The 20,267-nt window shown below is 37.3% G+C and overlaps 1 protein-coding gene across 4 annotated transcripts in view; it reads left to right on the forward strand.

Annotated features, from left to right (window-relative positions):
- The window catches only part of GFPT1 (glutamine--fructose-6-phosphate transaminase 1), a 70,347-nt gene that overhangs the window by 21,255 nt on the left and 28,825 nt on the right, over positions 1-20,267 (forward strand). For 3 of the 4 annotated variants that reach the window (XM_082744106.1, XM_082744107.1, XM_082744105.1), the window contains 8 exons: positions 1,676-1,783; positions 3,934-4,041; positions 10,028-10,153; positions 11,495-11,553; positions 13,599-13,733; positions 15,120-15,181; positions 16,118-16,197; positions 19,795-19,900. In XM_082744106.1, the coding sequence (XP_082600232.1) occupies positions 1,676-1,783; positions 3,934-4,041; positions 10,028-10,153; positions 11,495-11,553; positions 13,599-13,733; positions 15,120-15,181; positions 16,118-16,197; positions 19,795-19,900 (784 nt within the window). Of the gene's footprint in view, positions 1-1,675; positions 1,784-3,933; positions 4,047-10,027; positions 10,154-11,494; positions 11,554-13,598; positions 13,734-15,119; positions 15,182-16,117; positions 16,198-19,794; positions 19,901-20,267 lie in introns of all 4 variants that reach the window. The other variant, XM_082744108.1, reaches the window with a different exon arrangement.

The raw sequence follows: 20,267 nt of genomic DNA on the forward strand, positions 1-20,267 counted from the left end.
CATTAGTGCATTTTCCAGATACCTGATGAAGGAACAGCAGTGACATCAGGAACCGCAGCCCTCATGCAGGGTTGTGGTGCTGTGTGACATGCTTGCACAACACATGGTAACTTAAAAAATCTTTACTGATGTAAGGTTTTAAAAAATATATGAATGGGGCCACCTGGGTGGCTCGGTTGGCTACGCAACTGACCCTCGTGAGGCTCCACGCTTAGCGGGAAGTTGGCCTGAAGATTCTCTCCCCTGTTTCTCCCCTGACTCACTCACACTTGTTTTCTCTCAAATAAAATATTTAATAAATTAAAAAATAAGAATATGAATGAAATACAGAATTGTTGTAGTGTTCGATCTCATACTGCCTTTTTTGGGAAGGTTCAGACAGTTGTTTTCGTTTTGTTTTGGACTGAAGTGTTTAAATGTGGATTTCTTTTTTTCTTTTTTTTTTTATTTGAAGAGCATGATAGTTTATTTGAAAAAATTGCATCAGTCATGGTGATCATACATAATTGGCTTTTTGTTGGATATTAACTTTATGGTATTTTTTTTTTAAGTTTTTATTAGAGGAAAAAAAGAGCGCGCATGTGCATGAGCAGGGGGAGAGGGAGAAGCAGACTCCTCACTGAGGAGGGAGCCCGACATGGGGCTTGATCCCAGAACCCTGGGATCATGACCTGAGCTGAAGCCAGGTACTTAACCTACTGAGCCACCCAAGGTCCCCATGCTGCCGTTTTTAAAATGTGGATTTCCTTTTCCTGTGTTCTGCCTATTTGCTTTTCTGGTTCAGTTCACATTGTACTAGTCCTTTTATTCTAGTTTTGGTTTTACAAATAAGTGCTTCTTTTTTATGAATATCATAATAGTTGTTTATCTTTTGGTAGAATCTGGTGAACAACTGGTTCATTCAAGGAATGCCATTTTCCCTTAAGAGGATTATATAAATATTTTAGTCCATTTTTCCCTATTATTAAATTATTTAGGTTGTATTTTTCACATCATCAATATTTATTTATGTTTATTTATAAGAAAAATTATTCCATCTGCCTAGTTTTGTAGAGTCCATGTGTTTCTTAAAATACTTACTTCAGAAAATGTTTTCCTTTAAACAGTGCTCAGGGCATAAGATATAAATCACAAATTTGTTGATTATTTAATTTTTTTAAATTAAATTTTACTTGACAAGGCGGTAGTGATGGAAGATAGGTGACTAGCTTTATAAGCTTCTTTGCAAAAGCTAAACATTTATTTTGACGTATTTGCTTCAGTCTTTTATACGAAGGAGAAATACCCCTTTGTAAAATTTTCACCACCTTTAAATAATTTGAAGTGAGAATTCCTTTCTTTTTTAAAGGTCACTCTAGGAATGCCTGGGTGACTCAGTTGGTTAAGCGTCTGCCTTCGGCTCAGGTCATGATCCCAGGGTCCTGGGATCGAGCCCCAGAAGGGGCTCCCTGCTCAGTGGGGGGGTCTGCTTCTCCCTCTCCCTCTGCTCTTCTACTTGCTTGTGCTCATTCTCATTCTCTCTCAAATAATTAAGTAATATTAAAAAAATAAAGATGATTCTAGCTTCATATTTCTGCACATCTTAGACATAATTATACAAATGAGGATTTTGTCACAGTTATGTCAATTTTGCTTCATTAGTCATATTCTTTTTTAAATATTTGTTCCTTTGCAGGTATATTTGCTTACTTAAACTACCATGTTCCTCGCACAAGACGAGAAATCTTGGAAACTTTGATCAAAGGCCTTCAGAGACTGGAGTACAGAGGATATGATTCTGCTGGTATTGCCTTTTAAAAAAATATTCTAGGTTTTGCATGATTCTCCAATCTAAATAAAGAAATGTTTTGTTTGTTTTAATTGACTAGATTCTTTAGCATTATCTATTTGTTTCAACTAAAGTTAAAAAGAATTTTTTGGTTTTTTATCATGTTTAAAGGGTTTATACTTAGTATTTCCATAGTATTACCATTTATATTACTTCTTAAGGATGTCTGCCTTTGTTAAGAATGTTACTGTAAAAACATAAATCACTTGGGGCGTTTTCATGGTAGAACACAGTTCTTGAAGGTCTTGCTTTATAAATTATCTTTTTCTTTCCTGTGATTTCTTTTTCTCCAAGGAATCCCTGCTGTTGGCATATACACTTAACCTGAGATTCTTCTATCTTAAATAAATGACAAAGCAGTTAAAAATAACTTTTTATTTATTTATGTTCTATTCTGGCTGCTTTCCTTAACTGTGTCAGGGGTCCCCATGACCACCCTCAGTTCTGGTAACTCCTGAGGAAGACTCAGCATATAGTTGAACTCGTAGCTATGATTTATTACAACAAAAGAATACAGAGCAAAATCAGCAAAGGGAAAAGGTGCATGGGGTGAAGTATGGAGAATAATGAGGCACAAGCTTCTGAGAGTTCTCTCCTAGTGGAGTCACACGGTATGTGCTTAATTCCCCAGCCAGTTATGGCAGTGTGTGGAATGTATGTCAGAGAAGCTCATTAGTCACTCAGTGCCCACGCTTTTTTTGGAGGCTGGTCACACAGACACCCTCTGCCTAACGTGTACCAAAATTCTAGAATCCCAGAACGGAAGCAGATGGTCAGCATAAGCCACATTGTTTGCACAGTTAGGTGCCATAAGCCATTCTTAATCAGTCAGGTAACCATCCTGAAATCCAAGTTTCCGGAGGCCAACCAGGGGCCAGCTTTGCAAGCAGACCTTTCTAAGGAAAGTGGTATCAGACTTGCTATGTTAAGTTTTTACTGTACTCTTGACATGGCCAAATGTAATGGGCATTTATTTTCCATGATTTCCCTTGGTTAATAGAAAGTGAGCTCTTCAGCTCCTTTGTCCTTAAAATTCTCTCCTTCCTTAGCTTCTCTGACATCACATACTCTCTAACATCCTGATTCTTTTTTGTCTGCTTTGAGGGTTCCTTTTCTTCCACTTTTTGCACAAATATTAATGTTTTTTCTAGATTGTTTCCTAGACCCAGTGTTCTTACTCTGTATCTTTGTGGGTGAGCTCTGACTTCATCAACCTTCTATATTGTTGATGACTTACAACCCACATGTATTTCCCAAGCCACAGACCTGTATTTCCAACTGCCCCACAGAAATCTCTTCCTGGAGAAACCATGATATTACAAACTTGGCATGTCCAATTCATGCATGTCTTTCTGTGTTCCTTTATTCAGCAATCATTCAACAAGTGTTTTGAGCCTAGGAGGAATCCTGGACTCAGGCTGCACATTCACATTGCACCCAGACAGTTCTACCCTCAGTATCACCGATCTCTGTCTTTGTAACCACCGTTTGGTTCATGGCCTCCCCATATTTGCTTTCCTATAGCTAGATCTGATAGCTGGTTTCTGCTCTCTGTCCCCTTCAGTCTGTACTGTTTACAGAGAGAGTTTTCTCAACATTTTTCCGTGTGATTTCTTGTTTTGAAACTACTTAGTGCTTTTCCAGTACCTTCAGGTAGCTTTTTCAAATTCTTTAGGAACGTAAGTAGAATTTTGAGAACTGTGTTTCCTGATGTTCCTTCCTTCTTCCCTTTCTGAGGTGTGTGCCAGCCTCCTGCATTTCTCCATTTTTGCTCCAGTTGCCACTCAACCTGTAGTACTTGTTTTTTTTTGTTGTTTTTTTTAACCTGTAGCACTTTTATTATAACCAAAACCCACACTGTATTCTAATTATTTTTTCCTTATCTTCTGAATAGACTTGGAAATTTGAGGGAAACGATTGAGTTATTTTCATTTTTGTTCCGAGTAGCTATCATGTTTCTTGACATATAATAAGGTGTCAGTAAATTTGAATTGATGAATGAATGAATGAATTAAATGAAAAATAATTTCTAATTAAAAATTTGCCTCACAATGATAACCTAAGTAAATTTCTAAATCTTGCTGTTCTGCCTCTCGATGAATTAGGTGTGGGAGTTGATGGAGGCAATGACAAGGATTGGGAAGCCAATGCCTGCAAGATCCAGCTCATTAAGAAGAAAGGGAAAGTTAAGGCACTGGATGAAGAAGTTCACAGTAATGTACTTAGTTTGAGTTTTGTCCCCTCTCCCCTCCCTTGACTTCCTTCTCCCTTCCCTACCAAATTCCCTTTCTTTCCCTATTTTGGGGTCCATTTTAAGTATAGTGGTATTTAAAGTTGAGGGAAGGGAAGAAAAGTATACTTTTATTATTGTCTCTACCAGTGTACAATGTACCTTAGCTTCAGAAATGACCAATTAACAAGGGAAGGAAATTAGGTACATTGTGTTCATAACAAGCTCAGTGTCCTAAAACGAAGTAACCGCGATTCCCGAGGAAGGACCTTTCACAGGACAAAAGGTATTTTTAGTGGTATCCTTATTCTAGTGTCTTCATTGGGTTGTCTTCACTCGGGAGTAAACGCCTCCTTTGAACATATAGTCAGTCTAGATGTTGCCTTTTAGTAGAACTGATGTAATCAGGTAAGTGTCATGTTTTTCCTTCAGGATTTTCTTCCCTGGCATAAAGTAGTTGTCTACATGCTTCAATAAAGAGGATATACTTCCTAGTATTTTGTTCATAACATTATGCTTATATATTTTAATTTGTCACAGGAAACTTAAAAACAAAAGCTTTGAAGTACATTGACTGAAAAAAACATTTAAAGAAAATTTGCCACAGGAGTGCCTGTGGCTCAGTCAGTTAAGTGTCTGACTCTTGATTTCAGCTCAGGTTATGTATGATTTTAGCGTCATGAGCTCAAGCCGTGCATCAGGCTCCATGCTGAATGTGGAGACTGCTTAACATTTCTTTCTCTCCCTCTGCCCCTAACCTGCTCTTTCTCTCTCTTTAAAAAAAAAAAAAAAAAATCCTCCAAAACTCAAGAAACAGGCTTTTTTAATATACCTGCTCAAACGGATGCCATTGAATTCATGGTAAAGGAGTGCAGGTAGAAGAGGAAAATGATGAACTTGGTCACTTTTTATTTATTTATTTATTTTTTCCACATAAGCCAAACATTTAGCTTTGTAGCACTTGCTGAACATGCTAGATCAATACTTATTTGCATGTATTGTGGGCAAGATTAGCTTAGGGATGAGGCAGACACCCAAACTGTAGTATAAATACTTGCTCTACTGTGTATACGAAATACTGTATACCAGGCTGATTATAGTAGGTTCCACAGGAGAGGAAAAAAAAAAAACCCAAGTTGCTTAAGGATTCAGGGGAGAGCTAGTTCCAACTTGGAGTTGGGGTTGGAGAGACTTGGTATATGGAAGGAATGGCTGCTGTTTTCCGTTTGGGCAGTGAAGGTGAGCAGGGAGGACCTTCTGAGTAGAATAGCGTGGGCAAAGATAATGGGGAAGTCAAATTTGATGGAATGGTGGGTAGTCCTTTTAGTCTGCATTATTGGTAGATGACTGGGGGAGGCTGGAAGGCAGATTGCAACCAGAATCACCATCTTTGCATATCAACATACTGAAACAGGCCGCCTCCTGAAGGAAAGTCAGGAAGGGAATGGAGAAATGGGAACTTGCAGATATTGCTGGTAAATTTGTGATAAATCACTTTGAAGAGGAAGCTGGCAATGCCTAAATGGGAGGTGCCTAAACCCTGTGACCAGCCGCTTCCCATCTTGGGCATCTACTTGAAGGAAACTATGGCCAAGGAGACATGACAACAAGATTCATTGCAGCAAAATGTAGAAAAAGCTTAAATGTCTACCAGTAAGAGAATGGGAGATTAAGAAAACAAAAGAATACTACCATTTGCGGACCCATGTTAGTGTATTAGATGTTTGAAGGCACAGGTGGGAAAACTCTCCATGAACTCGAAAATCCCCTGGGGAGGAATGGGATGGTAAAGAAGGCGTCGGCTGCATTTTTTACATTTTAGATCTGAAAATCTAAAGCACAGATGGTTAGAAGTTCGTATTTGCCAACTCTGGGTGTGGGTATTTGTGTGTTTGTGATTACCCCTAGTAAGTTCCAGTGTTTGACCTGTTAAAGACAAAAGAGAAGGAAGTCATCTCAGAAAAGGTCATTAGATTGGTTATTGGTAACTTCTGACTTGGATAGTAATAGCTAACACTTATTGTTGCTTTCTGGGGCCTAGGCACTCTATTAAGTAACTTACTAGTCCTCAATATAACCCATAAAGTACGTAAAATTTCCATCCTTATTTTACAGATGAGGGATTTGAAACACAGGAGTAAGTAAGTACTGTCACGGGGTAGGTGCTGTCACTGGGTGGTGTCAGCAGTAAAGGCAGTGAGGTTTAGGGGCAAAGGAAGACTGCTATTTGTAACAAAAATGTAAGATTTAAAAAATATTTGGTGTCATAAGATTTAAAGCATAAATGGCTATACTTTAACATTTGTTATCTCTGGATATAGGTGTTTGAGTGTTTTATTATTGCCAACAAATTTAATATGGTTGAGCTATTTTTTCTTTAAAAAAAGGATGACATCTGAGAAAGTTAACACAGAAGACAAGAGCCATAGGGGTGCATGGGGGGAGGACAGAAGATGCAAATAAGCAAATTACAGAGTGATCACCGCTCAGAAGGGTCAGGGCACAGGGTAGGAAATTAGCCTTTATAGGAGTCACAGGTGAAGGAATAGCGAAGTACAGCAGTTACGAGGTGAAGGGAAAAAAAGCTCAGTAAAGGGGATATTGAGGTACTGTCCAGGTAGGATTGGTGCTTAAGAAGAAGTGATGTTTTGAGTGTTAGGAGAATTAAGTGAGCTTTCGGCTTAGTGAATAAGGAACACACCTCTGTGTGGCAACAGTAAAACAAGTTTGGTGATTACCGTGAGTTTGAAATGGACTCAGTTTACAGAATTTTCTAACTCTCTTCAGTGTTGCTTGGCAGTTTTTGGGTGGGGAGAAGAGAGAATGGGGGGGTGGAAATATCTGAAGTTAAGGTTCAACAGAGGGCTTTAGAACAGGGGTAACAGTGAATAGGATTGGGAGTCATGATTAACTTATAAATCATGAAATATTTGTTGTGAGAAATATGCTTATTGTCATAGCAGTAATTTTTTTCTTATTAGGCTTTAGATAATGCTCTTTTGGCAACCATGAAATAGGTATGATAATAAATGTACTTTTTTTTTTTAAAGATTTTATTTATTTATTTGACAGAGAGAGATGATAAGCAGGCAGAGAGGCAGGCAGAGAGAGAGGAGGAAGCAGGCTCCCTGCTGAGCAGAGAGCCCGATGCGGGGCTCGATCCCAGGACTCCGAGATCATGACCTGAGCCGAAGGCAGCGGTTTAACCCACTGAGCCACCCAGGTGCCCCAATAACTGTAAATTTGAATTGGATTCAATCTGTAGACTCTTGTTACTCTCTTCAGTGTTGCTTGCCAGCATGGCCAGAGGGTGGGGGTGGAGAGGTGCCTTAATTATAATTAGCCTAACAGAGTAGTCAGATGTTTTCATTGCTTGCATTAGCATGTTAAGTAGTGGTAAACAATAATCCTTTCCTTTTCTGGAGGTTATTTATTTATTTTAAAGATTTTATTTATATGACAGACAGAGATGACAAGTAGGCAGAGAGGCAAGCAGAGAGAGAGGGGAGGAAGTAGGCTCCCCGCCAAGCAGAGAGCTGGATGCGGGGCTTGATCTCAGGACTCTGATATCATGACCTGAGCCAAAGGCAGAGGCTTAAACCATTGAGCCACCCAAGTGCTCCTGGAGGTTATTTATCAGGTCACCTTAATTATTCAGGACACAGGTAAGCCAGGAAAGAATACATTGATGATTTTATCTGTTGGTTGACTGAGCCATCCAACAAAAATTTGAATAACTGCCCTTTATAGCTTAGTGCTTGGGCTTTGCAGATAATAAGGCAAGCTGCTGCTTATGTAGAACTTAAATCCTGGTAGGAGCCAGGTTGACACCTGTCATAAAGTTACAGTAGTACAGCTTAGTATATCATTGTGGTTTTAATCTCTGGCTCTGGACTTGGGGTCACAGCCTGTCTCTGCTTCCCATTAGTTATGACCTAAAGTTTCTTTATCTATAAAATGGGAACAATAGTACCTAACAGAGCATTGTAAGGATTCAATAATGAAATGCATATTTCTTAAACACGTCTTTTATTTCAGCCGTTGTGCCAGGCACTGGTGACATAATAGAGAACAAGATAGGCAGACTCCCTGGTCTGATGGAGCTTGACTGTCTAGTGAGAGGGCCAGACAACAAATATCTAACATAAACTAGTGTGATTAGTGCTGTGAAGAGAAAGTATGGTAGAAGTGACATTTAAGCAGAGAACACATTATTGTTTGAAGGGGGAAATTCTAGGCACAGGGAACACCCAAGTGCAAAGACTCTTGGTGTTGGTGAGGTGGAGAGTGGCAGGAGAGGAGCTGGAGAGGTGACTGGGGATGAGGTCATGTAGGATCTTCAGAAAGGTAGATTTTACGTCATTTGCCTTGTGAAACCCTTGGAAGATTTTGCATTAGGCAAGTGACAATGATTTATTGGGCTCATTTGGTTAGTGTGCAAAGACTAGATTGTTCAGAGGGAAGATTGGACATTGGGAGACCAGGATTCTGTTGAAGTAGTTAGGTTGATGGTTGCTTGGGTCATACTGAGATGGATAGGGCAATAAGAAGTCTTAAGTCCCTAGCATCAGGTAAAAATCTTAGTAAATGATGGCTATTGTTGTTTGTAAAAGGTGTGTTGAGGGCTTTGAGGGGTAATGGGAGAGGTGGGAGAATGAGAATGGAAAGGCAGCTGGGGCCAAATGGTGGAGGGCCGCGTACCCATAGAAAGATACTGGGGCTTTATCTTGTGAGAAAAAAGCTCTCTGGTTCTATGTGAGAATTTGAGGATCTTTTTATAAATCCCTGTGGCCAGGATTAAGATGATTCACAAGGGTAGCTAGGGATGCAGACCACTTTTTACGCAATGGGAATCTGTTCAAGGATTTTAAGGGTTTTTTCTTGATCATATTTGTGTGTTAGAATGATGTGTGATTAGCCAGTATAAAAACCACAAAGACCATGCTAAAATAAAATGCACGGACTTTCCTATTTGAGACTTCTGAGCAGTTTGCTTTTCTTAATTTAGGCCTGATTCTCATAGGCTTGGATATGTGGTTTCTTTGCCAAATGAATTTTATATTTAGTAAATCAGAAAGGGGGCATTACTAGTAAATACTAGAACTGCCTTTTTTTTTTCCTTTGGAAAAAGCAAGAAGAGAGAGCTTATAGGGAAAAGAAATCAGAATAGCTGCTTTTCAAAATAAAGGAATATCCGTCTATAACCCCATACTTTCATTTATTCTACTGTTCTTTGATTTTAGAAGCTCTCCATAATTGCAGTTTATATTGTGAAATATGTTTACATTCACTGGGGACCAAAGAATTGCAGTCATAAGGTTGTATGGCATTGAGAATGTGAATTTATTTTTACATGTTTAGTTAAAGTGTTACTGGTGTTTTTTTCAAGGCACAGATTAAAATAGATTTTAAAAAAACCACATTTACTTTTTTGGTCCATAACTCTTCCGTTTGAACATTTTCAAGCCTTCAGAAAAGTGGAAAGAATAGTGTGTTAACCACCCATATACTTCATCTAGTTTTACCAGATATTAGTACTTTGTCAAATTTGCTTTACCCCTGGTTGCTGGGTTCATTTGCTCTAAATATTTGAGCTGCATTAAGTCCTGAATCTTTTTTTTTTTTTTTAAGATATTGTTTATCTGTTATTTGAGAGAAAGAGAGAAAGAGATCAAGAGATGGGGGAGAGTCAGAGGGAGAAGCAGACTCTCTGCAGAGCAAGGAGCTCGATGTGGGACTTGATCCCAGAACTCCAGGATCATGACCTGAGCTGAACGCAGTCCCTTGACCAACTGAGCCACCCAGGCATCCTGAATCTTTTAATTACTATTTCGAATATGGCTGATCTTTAGTTTCAATAATTATATATTCTGGGTGAACAGCACTGTATTAATATATATAATAATATTTATAGCTTCTAGCTCTACGGCATGATTTAATAATGGAATTTTTCATATTATGTTCTTCAGAACAACAGGATATGGATTTGGATATAGAATTTGATGTACACCTTGGAATAGCTCATACCCGTTGGGCAACACATGGAGAACCCAATCCTGTCAATAGCCATCCCCAGCGTTCTGATAAAAATAATGGTATGGACACATTCTACATGCTGTGGAATGATTGTAGAGGGGTCAATAATGGGAGAAGAATGAAGGCTTTTATGTTTTTGTTATTTTAATTTTTTAAAAATCTGGAATAAGACCTATTCACAAGTAGAGAATATGTAGAGCCGGATGTGTCTGTCGCCCAGCTTTAACATTATACACTATGTTATTTTTCACTATATCCCTCCACCCAGACGATTTTGGACGCTCTCCATTTGTCTCCTTTTCCCTTGCAGATTATTGTGGTGTTTGTCTTGTAGACTTTCCTACAGTCTAGATCATGCTAATTGTATGCATCCCATGGTATCATGTACCGTGTTTCTCTGTCTCTTCTCTTTACTCTAATGGTATGGTATTGATTTATATCTGGAGGTACATGGTGTTTGGGCACTTTTCTTTTTGTATTATTAGTGGCCATCGATGATAATTGCCAACATTAATTTCTTTAGGGGTTTGTAAAATGGTGATAGTCAAATACTCTCATTGCTTTTTCATTTATCTCACATACATATCTAACTGCTTAGTTACCCAGACTTATAGATTATAAGGGAGAGGGTAAATGTTTGATTTTTTTTTTAACTTTATTTACCATTTTTCAAAAATGAAGTGGTTCTAATGTTCTAAGATGAATGAGTTTCTTTTATTATTGTAAACTCATGGATTTAAAATATTGCCTTTATATTCAGTTACTTAATCAAAAAAGATGAAAATTATCCTGCTGCATATGTATTTGATCTTGTAATACTTTTTTAATACCAATTTATCTGACATTTTAATATCTGGACCTCTCCTAAGTAAATTTCACTGTAAATCTGAATAAGTGGTTTTTCTTATTCTCTAACTTCAGTTCTTAAACTCATTTAATGTAAGTCAGGTAATTGTTTTAGTTCGAAAGTCTTTCACTTTAAACTTAGGAAATTTTTATGCATAAAAATGAATGAACAAAGAAGTGAGAGTAATAATTATGTAATTCAGCCTTGTTTGCAAATGAAGACACAAGCCCAGGAAATTTGGCCCTTTCATATGGTGACATTAGCTTAGTAGTTTAGCCATAAATGAAGTTGATGTCTCTAGACCCCAATTTACTATATTTCCCCTCTAATATCCATGTCCCCAGCACTGTGTGCTTCCACTAAACTACATAAATGATGCTGCTGATCTACCCAAAGGTAATCTGATAATGAAAAATAGAAGATATTTGATTACACTTGGAATTATAGCATGTGACAATTTTTTTTGACTTGAGAAAAATCTGACAATACTGGCTATTTATAATGTTTACAAGACCTGTAATTTTTTGTCATCAATAATTTTTATCTCCTTTAGAATTTATTGTTATTCACAATGGAATTATCACCAACTACAAAGACTTGAAGAAGTTTTTGGTAAGTAAAGTAATCTCAAAAGACACCAGGCTTTGAGAAATTTCTAATGAAAGTAGCAAGGTGGTTTGTCGAAATGCACAGCACCATCTAGGTATGATCAAATGATTCCTGAGATGGTTACAAGGGTATGTGGTTTACTGGACCCTTCTTTGTTCACAGTGAGATATTTTTGTTTCTTATGTGAGTAGGAAATAATTATTGGGTTTTATTATAAGTGACCCTTCAAAGCTCAGATAAAATTGGAATTTTTGGTGGGGGGACATCTTTTGCATTGTGAGAGACCTTGTTTATCATTTGTAAAAGATTCTGGGATATATAAGAAGAATTAGGACAGATTAAATGAAGTTTCTCTGCCCTAAATAGCCATGTACTATATAGTAATAGTCATGGGGATGACCCTCATGAGTTCCTCTTGGGGCTGTCCAATTGAAATTTCGGCCATGCTGGAAGCCTGTATCTTTGTGGTCCAACACCCGCATGTGGTCATTGAGCTGCTAGGACTGAGGAACTAAACTTGAAATTCTATTTCATTTTAACTGGTTTAAGTTTATTTTTGTTTTAATTAAAGTTTTTAAAGATCTTATTTTTATTTTTAAAGATTTTATTTTTAAGTCATCTCTACAGCCATTGTGGGGCTCAAACTTAAAACCCTTAGAGCAAGAGTCATGTGCTCTACTAACTGAGCCAGTCATGTGCCCCCTAATCAGTTTAAATTTAAAGAGCCACATATATGGGGTGCCTTGGTGGCTCAGTGGGTTAAAGCCTCTGCCTTTGGCTCAGGTCATGATCCCAGGGTCCTGATCCCAGGGTCCTGGGATCGAGCCCTGCATCGGGCTCTCTGCTCAGCAGTGAGCCTGCTTCCTCCTCTCTCTCCGCCTGCCTCTCTGCCTACTTGTGATCTGTCTGTCAAATAAATAAATCTTAAAAAAAAAAAAAAAATTGTACATTTATTTATTTATTATTTTTAAAAATTTTTTTAAAAGATTTTATTTATTTATTTGTCAGAGAGAGAGAGAGTGAGCACAGGCAGACAAGAGTGGCAGACAGAGGCAGAGGGAGAAGCAGGCTCCCTGCTGAGCAAGGAGCCCGATGTGGGACTCAATCCCAGGATGCTGGGTTCGTGATCTGAGCTGAAGGCAGCCACCCAACCAACTGAGCCACCCAGGTGTCCCAAGTACATTGTACATTAAAAAAAAGCCACATATATGGGGTACCTGGGTGGCTCAGTCCATTAAGTGTCTGCTTTCCTCTCAGGTCATGATTCTGCGGTCCTGGGATTGAGCCCCACATTGGACTGCATGCTCAACGGGGAGTCTGCTTCTCTTTACTCCCTGACCCCTCCCCACTCATGTTTTCTGTCTCTCTCTCTCTCTCTCAAATAAATAAATAAAATCTTAAAAAATTTTTAAAAAATAGCCACATACAGCTAATGACTGTTGTGATGGATAATGTAATTTCATTATCCATGAAAGAATCATTATGTTCATTATGGAATTACTGTTTTGTGACTATTGCATATTACTTTAATTATTTAAAGTGTGTGTTTTTTTTAAGATTTATTTATTTATTTGACAGACAGAGATCACAAGTAGGCAGAGAGGCAGACAGAGAGAGAGGAGGAAGCAGGCTCCCTGCTGAGCAGAGAGCCCGATGTGGGGCTCCATCCCAGGACCCTGGGATCATGATCTGAGCCGAAAGCAGAGGCTTTAACCCACTGAGCCACCCAGGCGCCCCTATTTAAAGTGTTCTTAATTTGTATGTGGCATATATTTAGATTTATATAATTGTAAGTGTATATTCAAAATTATACAAAATACCTCACCATTTTGGGTTCACTGTGGTTAGATGGTGAGTTTAATTTTGAACAATGGGTAATGGGGTATGTATGGTGTTGAAAAAATATTAGAATTTGATTAGTGAAATTTTTGAGAAAAAAATTATATAGAAAGAATTATATAGATTACATAGAAAAATCATATAGAAAAGATATCATGACTATTTCCTTAAATGTGTTCATTTTTTTTTTTTTCCATTTCTTATTTTAGGAAAGCAAAGGCTATGACTTTGAATCGGAAACAGACACAGAGACAATTGCCAAGCTTGTTAAGTACATGTATGACAATCGGGAAAGTCAAGACATCAGTTTTACTACCTTGGTGGAGAGAGTTATCCAACAATTGGTATTAAACCACTCTTTTAAAGATAATTATTGCCAGTGTTAATCATAACAAACTCTTAAGATAAGCAGAAACTATGTTAATTTCTTAAGTATTTTTGGCTTTTATTTCCTATATATATATATTAATACTCAGCTTAAATAATTTTGAAAGACTCTTTGACCACCTTTCTTCCCACACACTTAAAATTCTTTTTCTTTCACTGTAGTTCAGTGTCATGGGAATTAAAAATAATCCCAAATCTAAGAGTTTGTCCTATGTGTGTGCACACACACAAGCCCATACGTACCACCCAAACCTGTATACAATAGACACAGTCAGGGGTTCATTTACTTTCTTGCTTCCTACTCACTCAAGTATTCTTTTCAGTCAGTAACTTAGCACAAGGGTAGCTTCAGTAAAATGCACACTCTTTATTCTGGGATAATGTCTGCATGTCTCTGAGCCAGTATAGTCAACTTATTTTTCCTTATGGTACTTTGCCTTGGCCTCGTAACACTATAATTTTCCTGCCCCAGAAAACAAGGGCATTCTTTCTGATCCCATCCCAGTCATCCTGGTTAAAGATTAAAGACACGGAAGATCCACAACAAGTCCAGATGTGTTGGGATTTCTGCCCCCATCCCCATTCATTACTCTAGTGTTCCCATTTAAAAGCCCTCTACTTCTTTCTAAAGGTCTAACCCTCACTTCCTCCCTCTACCCAAATCTCATGATGCCTGAAGCAAATGGAGGAATCAGGAAGATGGAGTAGAGGCCTATTCCTTCCCTTTACTCAAGGCAGAGTACTGTGCCTTTCTAGCCTTTTCTTGTTTCTATGCATTATATAACCCAGTTTGCATTCTAGGATGATCCTTTACCTTTCCTGCCTCCTGTTCCTCTTTTATTCACTCTTGATTTCCTTGCCCGGTTCCTGAGGAGGTTGGGTAGGGCTTGTTAATAATTGTGGTTGTGTATATTTTTATCTCCAGTATCAAGGTCAACAGGCATGGAAGTTAGCAGTGGTGTAAAATCACTGGACTGGAGTAGGGGTTTTGGATATTGGGCTTGTAGTCTTTTCTAATCCTCTGTTCCCTGCATTCTAATGCCTAGTATGGGATAGGATGTATCTATTTAGAAATATGTACAAAAGTGCTTTAAAATAGTCTTTTGTGGAGCTATTATCTATTGAGTCGATTTTAAGAGGGGCTTGGTGAAAAAGTGTATCTTGATACACCAAAGTTAAGGAATAAGTGTCTACCTAAATTTTAGACTTGTTTATAACCTACTGCAAAAGGGCAGAATGTAAACAAAAAATTTCTGTGCTGAAGCCAATATGTTTTAGGAATTTCACATTTGAGAATTGATTATAATAAATATTGCTAATGCATTTTTCCCCCTCTTATATAGGAAGGTGCTTTCGCACTGGTATTTAAAAGTGTTCATTTTCCTGGCCAAGCAGTTGGCACAAGGTACATACAAATTTAATAATGACTAATAATTACATGTATTTTGAAACATCTGAATTACAAGTGTGTTTTCTGTACTTGATGATTACCCTTCACTGTAAGGACTTGCCCTATCTCAGAGACTCCATATGAATACGTTTTCATATGTCCTTTCTTATCTGTTTTTTTACCACTCTTCCATTTAACAGAATCCCTTAATAAAGCAAATATATTTTTGCATTTATAAACTGGCCTTTTTTCTGTAGTGGGATACTACGGTTACTTTGTGAATTTGGATATTGAGTATTCCTTAGTTTCAGGCCCCAAGCATTAGCTTTCTCCGTGTTTTTTTTTTTGGAAGTATATATTCTGAGTGGATTCCGAGATAATAGTACCATCTCTACTTTTGTGACGATATGTAGGCCTGATCATGACATCCTTTTTAGACCAGTGGGAAACCCTAATATTTGGCAAGAAAGAGCTATTTTTAATAGGAAGGCAAGGTGACTAAGGAGAAAATTCTTAAACATTCATGTGTCAGAATTCCATGTATAATTGAAAGAAAGTTTCCATTTGACATTTTAAAAAGGAGAAAGACTTTTCTGTAATGGTCCAGAGAGTAAATATTTTAGCCTTTCTGGGCCATAAGGCCTCTGTAGCACCAAGGTTTGCTGCTGTAGTGGGAAAGCAGCTGTAGAAAATAGGGAAAAGAAAGAGCATGGCTGGGTTCCAGTAAAACTCTTGTGTAACAAAAATAGACAGACCTGGCCTCAGGAGCATAGACTGCTGACCCTGTTACTATTTTATAAAAATTCTGTGTCTGTTACTGTTTTGTTATACCTAAAGCCAAGTTTAAAGGGGAAAAGTTAAATGTTATTTGATTAGTATTGGCTCATGAAAATTTGTATCTGTGCAATATTTATGAAAATGATGTAATTCTGCCTAATTTTGCACTAACAGACGAGGTAGCCCTCTTTTGATTGGTGTACGAAGTGAACATAAGCTCTCAACTGATCACATTCCAATACTCTACAGAACAGGTAAAAACTCTTGCTATGTCTTGCCAAGAGGAATAAATTTGAGTGCAGTAGATAAAAAGAATTGTGTTCATTAAATTGAAATAAATATCTCTTTGGTCAGATCCACACATATGTGTATATAGTTCTGTCTAGACGTGAAAAGGATTTGCTGTTGTGATTTCTCTGACGAGGAGAATTTTTTTCTGTTGTATATCCTTAGCTAGGACTCAGATTGGATCAAAATTCACATGGTGGGGATCACAGGGAGAAAGAGGTGGGAAATGCACTCTGCATGGATGGGGAGGAATCTTATCCTCTTTTGTTCATTCTTTACTAATTCTTTGTTCTTGGAGTGAATGAATGTGCTGGGCCTCTAAAAATGTGCTTTTTTATGGGGAAACATATTTTGACATTTTTCTAATTTGCAGAGTATATTTTGTCTGTCTGCTTTTGGCATTTAGAAAACTGCTTTTAATAATTTGTTTCTTTGAAATTTAGATTTTAAGTTGTAAAGTTTTTTTAAAAAATTAAAATCATGTAAGATACAGTAATATAAGTAATATATTTAGATTGGGAAAGAGCATTGTATGCTAGGCTATTGTAGATTGAATTCAGTGGTAGTTATTTAATTTATTCCAACTTTTTACTAAGTTATGTTTAAATGATCTTTATTTTATGCATGACATTTTACTTTTAGATTCACACTCACATCTTGATTGCCCTGTTTGAAATTGGAGTCTTTTTGTTTGTTTGAAGTTTATTTTTCTTTATAGGACTTTCAGCCATACAAATTCTGGATCATTTTATTGATATAATTAGACAGAAAACAAATGGCATGCTCTTTTTATTTACTTATTATTAAAAGCTTTCCAAGTAAAAGATAGGGAGTGGTAAATTCAGAAAATTGGAACCCATATTATTAATGTATAAGTCTTGGTTTCTTGAAAAAAAATTAGCAAAGGACTCTGAACCTTTCATGTTTAGATAGTGGCTGCTTTAGCTCTTTTATCTAAAGTAGAAAGTTAGTTCCTTATGTAGCCTTCAGTCATGAAATGTTAGGATTTCTTCTTACTTCCTCCCTGGCCCTCTCTTTTCAGAAGAAAAACTGGTATAATCAGTGAGAGTAGAGAATTTTGGATCCAGGGTTCCAGATTTCTGTTAATAATCCAGCTCTTTTTATACCTTACTTTTATGTTACCTTATACATTTTCTTGGGCTGCTCGTATAAAAAAAGAATGGAAAAACATTGGCTAAGGTCTTAAGAAGTTAGAAGAAAAACTTAATATGAGGCATCTTTTTAAGATCATGAATTACATTTTAGTAACCTTTATTTCTGAAGCTCCTTGTAGGTAGATGATGTGTGGCTCAGCAAAGTTGAGTTTTTTATTTTTTTATTTTTTTAAAGATTTTATTTATTTATTTGACAGAGATCACAAGTAGGCAGAGAGGCAGGCAGAGAGAGAGAGGAGGAAGCAGGCTCCCCACTGAGCAGAGAGCCTCATGTGGGGCTCTATCCCAGGACCCTGAGATCATGACCTGCGCTGAAGGCAGAGGCTTTAACCCACTGAGCCAGGTGCCCCGCAAAGTTGAGTTTAAAAAGTTTAGCCTCTTATTAAAGAGGCTGTATAAAGGGGGCTTTTAGATTTTTGCTATATTCTCCAGGTGTAACTACTGACAAAATAAGAGGGGATGGTAATGATTGTATTCTACTCAAATCAGATGAGAAAATCTATGTATGGCAAAACATTTTGTAGATTGCACGAGTCGTGTAGACATCAGGTGATAATGTTCTTTTCATTTAAATAGGCAATGATATTAAATCCTTATAGATTTTATAATAAAATATACCTTGTTACTTGAAGAATAAATATCTGGAGAAGGAAGATAGTGAAACTTGACAACCAGTAGGGCATCGAATCACCTAAAGCTAGTTGTATTTATTTTGAAAATATTGGTCCTAGGCTATCCTTCTTTACATTTTTCAATTCACTTTTTTTTAACATCAGGAAAGTTCGCTGTTTTGATGTGCAGTTTCATGAGTTTTGTAAAGTGCAAATAGTTGTTCACCAGCCCAGTCAAAGTGCAGAATGATTCCATGCCCATGAAAGTTCCCTCCAGCTGGAGAGTTGTAGCCAGCCTTTGTTCCCTTGTCCCATACTCAGGCCTTGGCAAACACCCATCTGTTTTCTCTTCCTGTAGTATAATTTCTCCTAGTATGTCATCTTATATGTATTTTGAAAACTGTGATACCTTTTTTGCTTTTAAATTTGGATGGAAAGATCTAAAGAGCTGTCTGGTTTTCATGTCTAAAACACATCATACTGGTACGATTGTGGAGAACTTTGGATGTATATTTCTAAGAATACTTACAAGCAAGTCTTTATAGACATGCATTAGAGGATAGATGCAATATGAATTTTTGCAAGTATATTTATTGTGTCCTCTGGCTATTGTGTCCATAGTCACAAGGTCTGTAAATGTCCTGATCTCAGAAAAAGGTGCTTTTTTTGGTCTCTGTGTTATATAGTCTTCAAGTAATGCGTTCCTCCCCCCCATATTTGGCTAATTTGTCAAATTTCACTTTGCTTTCCACCTTTGACTTGTTGTGAGTGAGCCAAAAGGAAAAAAATTCTTCATTCATGACTTGACGAATTAAGTAGAGATGTCAGAATTCTAAAGTTCTAGGATTAAAAGGATATTATTGCAGAAGGACCGTATTTTATCCTAACTTAAATGTAAGAAAACCCAATTTTAAGAAAGAAGAGGTTCTAGGTTTATGGTATTTCCAATCCTTAGCAGTAGGGACCACATATAGTGTATGACAGAGAGTTCTAAGTATCTTTGTTCTGTTTTGAAATCAGAGTCAGTATAAACTACAACTTGACTTGTTGTGCTGACTTACTGGTAAAATCTAGAGAAGTTTTGTTATAATAAAAATTAATATGCCATCAGTCTTTTATTCATTGCACAATTTTGATTTTTTAATGTAATTTCTGTAAGTTTAGTTACATAAACTTATATGTATTCTATCAAGTTTTGTGCAAAGTTAAAATTAGTTGATACATACTGTTGATTAAAAAAAGTTAGTGATATTTGTGAATTATTTGCCTATTACCTGGAAGAGAAATATTCCGTTTTAAAAATGTCTAATGTTGGGACGCCTGGGTGGCTCAGTTGGTTGGGCAGCTGCCTTCGGCTCAGGTCATGATCCCAGCGTCCTGGGATCGAGTCCCACATCGGGCTCCTTGCTCCGCAGGGAGCCTGCTTCTTCCTCTGACTCTGCCTGCCATTCTGTCTGTCTGTGCTTGCTCTCTCTCCCTCTCTCTCTCTCTGACAAAATAAAATAAAAAAAAAAAAATCTTAAAAAAAAAAATGTCTAATGTAGCACTCTCATCCGCCACGCTGTCTTTGATAGTTGCTGTTTCACTCTACACCTGTGTCTGTTGTTCTTGTTGGCTTATTGCATGGAAATAAGGTGATCTACCTAGCATCTCAGAGTTGCTGAAATTATTTTGTGTTGCTATGGTTTTTTGTTGATTTTATAGAAAGCTATGTCTGTTTATGCACTGGCCATGGTTTCCTATATGATTGCTAATTTGTGTTAACTCTGTGCTCTAGGGAAGGACAAAAAGGGAAGCTGCAATCTCTCTCGTGTGGACAGCACAACTTGCCTTTTCCCTGTGGAAGAAAAAGCAGTGGAATATTACTTTGCTTCTGATGCGAGGTGAGCTTCCTTCGTTGGTTCAGAGAACTTCAGTAAAACTTCTCATGTTACTGAAACCAAAAGTCATTTTATGCATATTTAGTCATCCTGTGTGGGAGAATTTTGTTAATTAGAGAAAAATGTAGGTGTCCTTTTAAACGGAGTTGGGGTTCTAAGAATATTTTTCCTCTCAATTCAAAGCACGTAGGTCAGTTTACCAAGAAAAGAGAACAGTCCTTGAGACTCGTTTCTGCATATTTACTCTGAGCTCTTTTATTATTTTTCCTCTTTTTTCTGGAGACTTACCCAGGTTTTATAGGGAGGATAGATTTTAGACTGGAGAACAGAATGGTTTAGTATCCCAGCAATTACAGTATGCTTGCTAAAC

This window comes from Mustela nivalis (assembly GCF_964662115.1).
Source record: "Mustela nivalis genome assembly, chromosome: 8".
Classification (NCBI taxonomy): domain Eukaryota; kingdom Metazoa; phylum Chordata; class Mammalia; order Carnivora; family Mustelidae; genus Mustela; species Mustela nivalis.